This window comes from Palaemon carinicauda, chromosome 10 (genome assembly GCF_036898095.1).
Source record: "Palaemon carinicauda isolate YSFRI2023 chromosome 10, ASM3689809v2, whole genome shotgun sequence".
NCBI classification, from domain to species: Eukaryota; Metazoa; Arthropoda; class Malacostraca; order Decapoda; family Palaemonidae; genus Palaemon; species Palaemon carinicauda.
Window position 1 is genome coordinate 120,777,396 of NC_090734.1, and position 12,804 is coordinate 120,790,199.

Consider the following 12,804-nt stretch of genomic DNA (forward strand, 5'->3'; position numbering starts at 1 on the left):
CAATATAATAACGACAAACAAAGATGGTGTAAGATGCAGACAGACCGTCAGATGACCTTAAATCTCCACATCGATGTATGGCAATCTATATTTAATAGGGAGGTTAATTGAGTCCGTTCAACCGCACAAGAGGAATTGCGATGAGAACATAAACATGGTAGACACAAAAGAAATGAAGTAACGGACACACGAACAGACTAGCTAATTACTATGATGAAAAATCAGTTTGGGTTTCAGTCGAAATTTACTTTTTAGAGAAGAGCAATAGGCCTCCACAGGCACATAAATCCCGTCTTGATTTATATTATTATTATTATTATCATTATTACTATCCAAGCTACAACCCTAGTTGGAAAAGCAAGATGCTATAAGCCCAGGGGCTCCAACAGGGAAAAATAGCCCAGTGAGGAAAGGAAATAAGGAAATAAATAAATGAAGAGAACAAATTAGCAATAAATAATTCTAAAATAACCGGATAATCCGAATATATCAATGTAAGTTGATGGATTAAAGAAGGATTAGCCGAAATATGTTACCCAAGCCATATCTAACAATATACAGAAAGGTAGAGTTAAAAAACATACGAAGGGTCTAGACAAGTAATTACCTGCCAGATACCTTAATTATTCGTCCAAGAGGAGTTATGTCTTCGGAACTAACTTGCATTAACATAAACTTCTGTGAATCCCTCGGGTAAAATATAACGTTTAGTCGTTTTCAGAGAGAGAGAGAGAGAGAGAGAGAGAGAGAGGAGAGAGAGAGAGAGAGAGAGAGCTCGTGTTTACCCGAATCATTTCAGTGTTTACTGTTTCTGGATAATATAGAAAGACGAAAATCAATGTATACATATATCGATGCATTGTCATTACACAATAACAAAAACATTGTTTAGTTTTTGCAACAACAAAAGATAACTATTGATATCGAGCCAAACAAAAGACAATATACCCTATGAACATTTTAATAAAACTAATTCAAACATACTTACAACACTGCATAAGTACTGTTTTCGTATGGACACAATCATTTTCAAAATCTATGAAAAGCAGTTTCAAAACAAGGATAAAATTTGTTTAACAATTAAAAGAAAGATATATGAGTACCAGGTTTGATATCTCAACGTTCTTCTAAATGGATGGATGAAATATGGTGTATCAAGGGGAAAATTAAGAACAAATATCGGCATTTATATTTTGCATTACTCTATAAACAACAGTCTTGGTATGACAATGAAATAATCTTCAATAAATTTAGTAGATTTGGGAACAAAGCTCTCAAAAGGATATTGGGAGTTAAATGGTAAGGCAGGATTAGAAATGAAACTATAAGAGAGATTACTCGAGTGCCATATGTGGATGAGATCATGATGATGGGTAGATGGGGATGGTTTGGGCATGCTCTTCGCACTCCCCAAGAGAGATTAGTGCACCAAAAGTTCAGCTGGTCTCCACAAGGCACTAGAAGAGTTGGAAGACCCAGGCCTACATGGCTGAGGACTATGAAGCGCGAAGTAGATGATGAATGGAGAAGTATTGAATTAAAAGCTCAAGATAGAGGCGACTATCATTTTATCTATCTTCTGCTATACTTGTTTGAAAAAAAAATGAGTATAAATCTTCAAACACGAATATGAGAGAGAGAGAGAGAGAGAGAGAGAGAGAGAGAGAGAGAGAGAGAGAGAGAGAGAGAGAGAGAGAGAGAGAGAGATACATGAGGTAGTGCATCCAGTAGAAAAAAAAAGTTTTTATTTTTTCCATGGAAGTAAAGGTTCCAGCAGACATTCATTTCAATGGGAAAGTTACAAATAAAAATATGTAAGACCGAAAGAAACTCCAGTTGCAAGAAATGTGAAAAAACATAAATAAAAAGTCTTCCACAAAAATAAGATCAATTTCAGTTACACCATTATCAATACTAATATACTATTACACCGTGAAAACTCAAATGTTTAAACTTTTCAAAAAAATATAAAACACGGATATAATAATAATAATAATAATAATAATAATAATAATAATAATAATAACAACAACAACAAAAGAGAAATTTTAATATACAAAAATGTTTGGAAAGAATAGAACCGGACATCTATGTTCCCTTCGTAGCGAAAATATTTCACATTCCATATATTTGTATTATGTAAAAATAAAACTTGGGGTGTCAGCACTTCTTTCTCCATATTCATTGTAAAATAAGAGAAAAACTGTTCCCGAAAAAAAAAAAATCTTATAACCACGTACCAACACATATACGCAAAATCCCTTCGTCTTCTTTACGGTGTGTGTGTGTGTGTGTGTGTGTGTGTGTGTGTGTGTGTGTGTGTGTGTGTGTATATATGAACATGAGTATGATAATTTTATATAAATCATCTATACATTTCCAAAAGAATCTATAGCAATTAATATATTTCTACCCATCTATATGCATATGTGCTTACAAACACACACAAAAAAAAAAACACACACACAATTTTATATATATATACATATATATATATATATATATATATATATATATATATATATATATATATATATATATATATATATATATAGTGAATCTTTAGCTAAAACTTTGGATGTATGGAAATGGCAAACACCATGAAAAGTGAGGGATAATGACACGAAAAGAGGAGTAGGGTGCAAAAGGAAGAGAGAGAAAAAAAAACGGGAGACTAAAAGAATAATACAGCACAAAAGGAATTTTAAATGGTAGATAAACAAAAGAAAGCGACAAGAGATGGGAAGTAACAAGAAACAAAGGAATGAGAAATGGCGAATAACAAAAGGAAGAGGACAAGAATTGAAATTAAGACAAAAACGAAAGGAAAATGGAGGATTAGCAAGGATAAAAAGAGGAAAAAAAGCACCATTGACATGTTGAACAGTAATTATATGCCCGAGACAATTGAAAATGGCAAGTTAGCAAGAAAGACATAAGAGGAAATCATAAAATGAAACACAACAGAGAAGAAACAGGAGGAAGTAGGGAACACAATTTCTAATGCAAGAGAAAGGATTAGACTACGGAAAAAAAAAAAAAACACCGGTTCGAAGAAACAACTAAAATTCGATGGAAAATTAATTTCCGTAATCACGAGGCAGATTTGGTATTTTCATTCTCTCAAGACTTAACATCCAACAGGGCTATGAGATCCTGGAAACACTGACACGTGGAATTCCAGGATTTTTTTTTTCTTATTTTTTGAAAGGTGACATTGAAATGTTTTAACAATGTTATACACTCTTAAAAAAAAAACAGTAACTTCAATCAGAAATTCTCGTTAAAAATATACTGTTCTCAGCCGTATTTTAGTAAAATACAGACGACCGTAATTTTACCATATTTTGTTATTATATTTTACGGGTTGGTGCCCGTAATATCTTCCCTTTACGTCAATATATCCGGTTTTAAAACGATAAATGCCTGGCGACATTTATTCCAGGATTTTTACCGTTTAATTTAGCAAAAACAAATTCCTCATAATCACATACATACATATGTACCTAGTTTCCTTCTGGCTTAGAAATTTGAATATAATGTCTAATACAAAAAATACACAAGGTTAATTCCTTGTCCTAAATTAAACTTTCCGATATAAGTCTCATTGCGCATATAAATCAAGAAAATCTTTCAAAACCTTCAAGAAAGTATATATAATCATGGAACTTTTCAAGAAAAAAGTAGTTGAGAAAAGTTGATGAGACATTACCCAGTTATTTCTATGGTCACATGTATAGCAATCATCTATGGTTATAAATATACTCACCATTAGTCCTATTGAATCTATAGTTGATATAGCATCCAAAACTTCTCTAAATAAATATAATGGAAAGCCACTGTATTGGAGCATTTACGACAATGAATATAAACTTTGCGTCTGGTTTATAATTATGGTCATCCATATTATTAGGAATGCGTAATAGTCAAAAGGGACAAAGCGATAATAAGCAAGTAAATCAATATCAACAGTAAAAACCCCAAATTAGGTTAGAGTGTTTATATTTAGATTAGAACTAACAAACATTTAATTCTTTATAAGAGTTTTGCCACGACTGGAAACGCACTATGACTAGAGAGATAAATTAACTTCCTAATGAGAATGATAAAAAAAAAAAAAAAAAAAAAAGACCAAAAAATAATAAAAAATAAAAGTAAAACGGAAAAGAAAACTCAAAACGAGCAATAAATACCTTTAAAAAAGCTAAATAAGTGGAAACGATCCTGGCACAGAAACCCATTCAGCCACAACTGAAATTACCTCCATATTTCCCAGACTTTAAAACGCACCACTCTCATTATTCCTTGAAACACTTATGCACTCCATGCGATATAATCACGAAAAGACTTTCTTTCCAATAAGGGAATACAACAGAGAGCATTAATATACCAAAAGACTTATTTCGCGAATAAAAACTAGCAAGCAATTTTACATGATCATTTTTTTTACAGGCTCAAATTATGTTTTATTCATTGTCCTTAATGAAAAAAAAATAAATAGATGAATAAAAAAAAAAACATAGGATTATCTAAAAAGCAAATGACATCGAAATGTTCACGTATCAACTATGAAAATATGTATATTTTTCCACTAATACTAAATTTATTCTACCTTTGGAGCTTAAAAAATAAAGAAAAATAATAAAACGAACCATGAAGTAAATACGAGAAAGCAAAAAATGGGAGGATTTTTTATACCTAACGAAGAATTAAAGTAATACGAACATATATTAGACGGGGGAGGAAGTTACATACTATTTATACATATAAGTACATGTGTATATACAGTATGTGCGTATGTGTAGGTATATGTGTATTATATATGCTCGTATGTACGCATGAGACAATATAACAAAAAAGACTACTAGGGTATAAGCGTGACATTTATATAAAAAGCGTCCTCGGCACTTACCATTATCGAGGGCAGCCATCTTGGCCCTGAGGCTGGAATTGATATCGCTTTCGGCATAGGTCGTATCGGAGTTATTATCCGACGATGAGAGGGAGGAACCCCCTGTCTGCATTCTCCTGCCGGAGGAAGGGAACTTGCGCCCGCCCTTGAGGACGGGCGAGTCGTATTCGTCCAGGTGGTTGGCATAGTGGAGTCCCCCCTGGGGAATCTCCTGGTAGTAGTGCCCATGAGAACCCCCCAGCTGGTTCATCACAGCAGCAGCCGCTGTGTCCCCAGACCCCGTCGAGTACTGGCCTCGATAATGGGAAAGGTTGTTGTGGTTGTGGGTGGCGTGTGGGTGGGAGTGGGCGGAGGCGTCGTGGAGGGATACGATCGAGGGTGGGTCGCCCTGGTCCGGGTCAGAGGTGTGGCTGAGGGGCGTCGTCGCTCGGGATCGGTTGCTCCCTCGGTCACCTGCAGCAGGAGGGGGGCAAAGGGAAAAGCAGGTTTAGCCTACAGGTAAGAATACTGCCTAAACTAAGGATACATTATACAATATACAATAGCAAGAATAACAATAATAAGACCAACAGCATATTCATACAGCATAGGGGATAAATTTGGGTCTAATAACTAAGATACCGGGAGATATATTACCAGAATAATCTAAGTTTCATTACTACTTCGTTTGAATTTGATTTTCTTCAGGATAATTACTGCTTAGACTAGAAATAATTTAATTCAAAATATGGAAGAACTGAATCGACGAGAGATGACAGCCAACACTTTGCATGATACAGAGATAATGACATAGTAATACATATCACATAAAATACCTCTTTTAAGATTTATAATACAGTATTTAGCCCTAAAAATATATCAAACCCTGTAAAGAAAAAATACCTAGTAAAAAACAAAGATTCTATTGACAGAATACGAAAGCTACTAGCATTATCAAATTGCCAATGAATCAATATATAATATGCTGATGTAAAATCTTATAGATACAGCCATATAGTAAACATATCAAAGAAATATAAAACCGCTTCTCTAAAATCTATAAGGAACCCCTTGAGATCCCTTGAAGGCCAATTGCTTTACAAAAGGAGTGCAATGCACAACAACCTATTTCCCATGTACTAAATCAACTGGGAGGCTTTGCACATTAAGCCCGGCAGAGGCGCTGTCAAGATTACCAGGGAGACAATGTTATTGGAGCATTAGCCTAGGAGAATTCCGCTTGGAGCATTTCTCAAGAAGTGGGAGCGTGACTGTTGACAGTTACACATGATCCCCATCACAAGCAGAGACGCAAACACCCAGAGGCGTAACAAACAGCAAGGCATTTGTCTTGGGGATTTAACCCAAGGCTGATTTCGGCGGTGATTTGCCATGATCTCTGCTGTTACTGAACGCTCAGGCTTTGCACATACATACATACAGATAGAGAGAGATACAGGAATAGTTAACTTTATTTCAATTCAATGTCATTCACAATTATAACGTAATATCCTAATTATAATCATGTTCAGGCTTATATATATATATATATATATATAATATACACACAGAACAAACATATATGTATGTGTGTGTATATATATATATATATATATATATATATATATATATATATATATATAAATTCATATATATATATATATGCACGCACAAACACACACACACACACACACACACATATATATATATATATATATATATATATATATATATATATATATTATAGGTAAAGAGAAAAGACAATGGACCCATGAACATTGATATTCAGTATATGGTATGAATGGAGGAGGTAGAGGAATAAAAGAGGATCGTCACTGACTGGGTAGAGCAAGAAATGTTGGACGTAATAGATTCTGTCTGATCTGTTTTTACGAATCTCCTAAACAGTCTAGCTTATATGGTATACGATCTACATGAATAAGAAATGTGAATGGTTAAGTGTAAAAGCAATTCAGTGGGTTTTGAGATGTGCTGGTCATGTGAAGGGAATACATGATGAATGATAAAATAAATTTAAAATTCGGAAAAGTTAGGAGGGACGGTGTCATAAAGTTATCAGGGTTTTAACTATGGGGGTTCATCCCAAAATCAGTAATAAAACCATGAATGTTAACCGGACTGATATGTTTTTCTCTTGAAATAACCACTTCCTTGCAAGGGGAAACGCAATTTGGTTGTCCCGAGTTCAAGTCACGCTCATGGTCTGATATATTTTACTGTCTCTGTGACCTGGGGAATGGTTGAGGCCTAAAGGTTTAACAGCTATGTCATCAGCAGCCATTGCTAGCCATTCTTTCCTCATTGCTCCTAGCTTGAGTGAAGGGGTTTATTTAGTTTTTATATTCTATGTAAGAAAGATCTATTTTAATGTTGTTACTGTTCTTATAACATTTTATTCTAATTGTTCATTACTTCTCTTGGAGTTTATATATTTCTTTGTTTCCTTTTCTTACTGGGGTATTTTTTCCTGTTGAAGCCCTTGGGCTTATAACATCCTGCTTTTCCAACTAGGGTTATAACTTAAATGGTAATAATAATAATAATAATAATAATAATAATAATAATAATAATAATAATAATAATAATAATAGTGCGTGTATGTTCAGCATTTTAAGAAATTTTGCGAAAACCCATTTACCTGTTATTTACTTCTGTTGCTCAATTAATTACCTATTACATACATCAAGTACTGCTCCTATATGTCTTTAGCAAAATATACCTTTAAACGGACAAAATTGCAGTTATAAACACTAATACCCCTATATCGACAATAGCTGCACTGAAACGCGCACATGAAAACTTACAAATACCAATGAAGAATACTAGTAAACCATAAATTCTAAAAAAGCAAATAAAACCTGCACACAGAATGAAATACAATGCTCTAAAAATCTGTTAGTTGTCACGCGATCACCTCCGAATTTCAAAAGGTAACAGGAAAATCTGATGAAATAGACCTCGGCTATATTCAAATGACCATGTATAGCGCATAGAAAGATAACGGCGGTTTTCATACACTAATTGCACTAACAGTAGCATTAGCAGTAATGGTAGATGTACCCCAATTGGTAGTAGTGATTGTTGTTGTTGTTATAGCAGAAAAAAAAAAAAAAAAAATTACTACTAATTTCAATACCTAGTTCACATCGCAATATTGTCGAAAAACCGCATCAAATATAACAATCACGATACTAACGACATATAATCGTATCTATTACCACAAACGTTTCAATAAAATAACAAAATTAATAATAAATTATCCATTAAACTTCAGTAACAACAGCAACATCAGCTTTACCATAGAAGACCACTTCTCACATTTCCACGAACACAACTACGGGAAACCCCAAAAATAGTTTTTACTCATTAAGCAAAAAGGATTCGGTCGCCCCTTTCAATCGTACCTTCTCTCATACAACCAGAAGAAAAAGAATGAAAAAAAAATAATGATATATTGGTTTGCTAATGGAAGCTAAGAACAATTTGCATGCTATACGATGCTGCACGCGAAGACGATCACAGTTAGTATGGGAAAGAAAACGAAAATACTATTTCGCTGGTATTGATTACAGATTGCTTCTAAATGTACAGTGGCACAGCACTTTGTTTAAATCACCTTTTTTTTTTTTTATTATTTCCTTATACACGTATATTGATTGTTGCCACACTTGTGCTTTAATTTTGATGGGTTTAAGATATAACTTACATGAACTCGCTTGTCTTTTTTTTTAAATACTTGTATGTATCTATGTATGTATGTATGTATGTATTTACATCATTAAATCGTTTATCCTCAGCCACTTCATACTTGCACGGCTGAAAAGGTGTGTGTGTGTGTATATATATATATATATATATATATATTACCCGTGCTCTACATACATATTGTATATAGACAAACGAAACATGAAGCTCGTATAATACATTCCTGTTTATTCCATAGCTGAGAGTCAATTTAAACACTTTTGAAGCTATTTCCTTTGATCTGGATTACAATACACAACCTACATTACTTCAATCAAAAACAATAAAACCTATTTTCTTTTTAAATATAATTTCAAGGAAAAGGGGAAAAAATCCCATAAAATTAAAATCTAATGACCAGGACTTCGACTAATGACTGACCTGAGCTGGTAATCATTTTATCAATATTGCTAACAAAGATGGCTAACGGACAAACAGCCCGAAAAGGAAAACAATATAACCCAGGAATAACCTCTCTCTCTCTCTCTCTCTCTCTCTCTCTCTCTCTCTCTCTCATTTAAAACACTCGATAGCCCTTCAAAAGAACAATCGCTCACAGAAAATGCTTCGTTGTATTCTTTGAGCTTCTTTCCTTCCTTTTAAAAAGACTAAAAACAATAGGAACTGTGTGCCTTTATCTTTTCACTCCAGATCCCAGATCGATCATTTTATTTTTTACTCGAATCTGGAATTTTCTGGACAAGAAAAAAATCATTTTTCATAAGACCTATTTTTCGATTGTCAGAAATTTTACATCAAACGGTTCACTAAGTGGAGAACAAGATTTTATCCGAACAAATAAGCATGTTGATTTTTTGTAAATTTTAAAAAATCTGACATTTAAGGAAACGGGAGAGTGCCAAAAATACATACAAAATGATGTATCCACGTTATTTTTTGTTAAAGTCATGCAATTTATGGAATATATGTTTAGCTAAATGAATGATCTCTATATTTCTCTCTCAGTCATACACAAACAACATATACGCACACCTTGTGTACACATATTGACATAATTATGCATAAACCTTATCTATCTATCTATCTATCTATCTATCTATATATATATAGTATATAAATATATATATATATATATATACAGTATAAATATATATATATATATATATATACGTATATATATATATATATATACATATATATTTACATATTATATAAATATATATATATATATATATATACTACATATATATATATATATACATATATATATATATATGTAGTATATATATATATATCTATATATATATATATATATATATATATTATATATATATATATTTGGTAGTGGGTGTTTGTGTGTGTAATAGATAACTATAAAATCACGCCGAAACCTACATAGAGTTAAAAATATATAAATACCATGTTATCCTTTTATTCACACATACTGAAAAACACCCTTGTGAAATACCTTCTGAAAACATATCATTGCGAAAGTCAGGTCAACGTACATCCAACAATACTAGACAGTTTATATTGCCGAGCTGAGAATATCCACGTCTCCGTAAAGGAATTCTCCTAGTATATCGAAGGAAAAAAAAAAAAAACAGTAAATATTATTTTCTTCATTCAGCATTCGTAATGCCTGTCTACATTGTAGGAATTCCCCGTGAGCTACATATTTTGCTTTATTTTCTCGAACATAATGTAGCAATGTTTTTCCTTTTACGTTTCATTTCTCAGGATATTTCAAAAGCTGTATACCGCCTTCAATACCACCAAACTCAATTCTGTATTGCATTACGCTTAAAAACAGGCTTACTATGTACGTGAGAGAGAGAGAGAGAGAGAGAGAGAGAGAGAGAGAGTCCTCCTGGATGATAAAATTAGTTAAAAAAGGAAGATGAAATGAGGTTTAATATATACTGTAAATGAGAGAGAGAGAGAGAGAGAGAGAGAGAGAGAGAGACTCGTTCTGGATGACAGAAAGAGTTAAAGATTGAAGATGGAACAAGAGTTTAATATACACTGTAAATAATAAGAGCAAAGAGAGAAAGAGAGAGAGAGAGAGAGAGAGAAAGAGAGAGAGAGAGAGAGAGAGGAGAGAGAGAGAGAGAGAGAGACGGCAGCAACAACAACATGCAAACAATGAATCCAACAATGTGTAAACATTAGTATTTGCCTTCCTTCAGCTTGAAATCTTCCCATGTGAAAAAAAGAAAAACATAAGAACATCAAAGAGCCCCACGACGTCAAAGACTACCATGTAGCATCTCTCTCTCTCTCTCTCTCTCTCTCTCTCTCTCTCTCTCTCTCTCCTCTCTCTCTCTATTCATCCACTGTGAATCGAAAGTTTGCAGCTGCGTTTGCATGTTGTCTTAAATGGCAGTTCTTGTGAATGATATATATTTCTTTTTAATGTTATTGTTCAAACCAGAGAAGAGGATAATAGGAATAACAGTAATTATTATTATCATTATTATTATTATTATTAAAATTATTATATCATTATTATTATCATCATCATCATTACAACTAGTAGTATTATTAGTAGTTGAAGTATTAGTAGTATTTCCTAGTTTAACTTCTCAATTTCCTAATCATGTATCTGCAAGCTTTTACAATCTGTTATTCACTTATTGGACGCAAACATAAGGTTTATCAACAATTATCGCGGTTTCAACCCAAAACATGTTAAGATCGAGGATACTGTAGTTGTGTTCTTCTGGAATTATAATACACGATTTATATAATGATTAGAATGTGTATATAAAAAAAATAGGAATAACCAAAGGGTTAGGGATGTGTAACAAATAACTACAAAAGTATTTAAGCAAACATGATCTCTCTGACCAATACCGTTTGGTGACCATGGAACTCATATATATATATATATATATATATGTGTGTGTGTGTGTGTGTGTGCGTGTTTGTTTGTTTGTGTTTGTGTTTTCTAGTGAAATGGAATTTTTTTGCTATTGTTCATATATATATATATATATATATGTGTGTCTGTGTGTGTGTGAGTGTGTGCGTGCGTGTGTTTGTTTGTGTTTTCGAGTGAAATTGTGATTTTTTTGCTTTTGTGTGTATATATATATATATATACATATATATATATATTATATATATGTACACATATATACATATATATATACATAAATATATGTGTGTATATATATATATAATTTATATATATATATATATATATATATAAAGAATTTATAACACCTTGCATATATCTTGAAATGGATATTATAAAGCATTAGTATTATAATAATCTAAATTTCTTTGCGGGTTATCTGAACAGGACATACCTGAAAACATTAGATTAACCAAAAGAAAAACTCTCTTTCTCTATTTTTGGGTAGTGTCATAGCTTCTGTACCGTGGTTTTCCACTGTCTTGGGTTAGAGTTTTTTTCCTCACAGGGCTATTTTTCCTGTTGGAGCCTTTGGGTTTATAGCATCTTGCTTTTCCAAATAGAGATGTAACGTAGGTAGTAATAATAATGATAATAATTGAACAACTTCAAAACTGTAACTGAAATAAGTATTAGCAAAAACTTATACAGCAGAAACAATAACAAGGGTTTTTAGAGTACAATATCAATTTACTATTGCACACCATTGCGAGAATTCGTCCCTTTCATATAATACAATCGTACTATTGCATATCCAGCAGAAACTCTCAACTTATAAGAGGCGAAATAAAAAAAAAAAATTAAAAATCAGTACGCTTACAATATTCAGTGGACACGAAAGGAGACAATGATGACCATATGTCTCTACTGATCATTTTTCTAATACAATATAAAAAAGAAACAGAACGTAGGCGAAGCTAATACAATAGAGAGGATTAAAAAGTCAAAACGCGACAGAAGAGAGAGAGAGAGAGAGAGAGAGAGAGAGAGAGAGAGAGAGGAGAGAGAGGATAGTACCAAAGAGTGGTTGGGAGGGCGGAGGAATGACATGGTTCAGACCACAGTGGGAGGAAACGGAGAGGAAGAGGTGGAGGAAGAAGGGGCAGGGGGAATGGACGACATAGCCACATCGGCTTATTGTTCCTCTCCTGTCAGATTCTGTCAACAGTAATCCTTACAGTGAGGACTGCACAAGGGCTCATCTTTTTTACTTTTTGTGTATTTTGTGTTTTCTTCGTACTGCACAATGGCCATTGTTCATTAATGT

General features: G+C 33.1%; 1 protein-coding gene across 1 annotated transcript in view; it reads right to left on the reverse strand.

The window, feature by feature from the left end:
* Window positions 1-12,804, reverse strand: part of LOC137648222 (probable ATP-dependent RNA helicase ddx17) — a 453,496-nt gene that overhangs the window by 114,429 nt on the left and 326,263 nt on the right. The window contains exon 4 of the mRNA XM_068381145.1: window positions 4,913-5,365. Coding sequence (XP_068237246.1) covers window positions 4,913-5,365 — 453 coding nt within the window. The remainder of the gene's footprint in view (window positions 1-4,912; window positions 5,366-12,804) is intronic.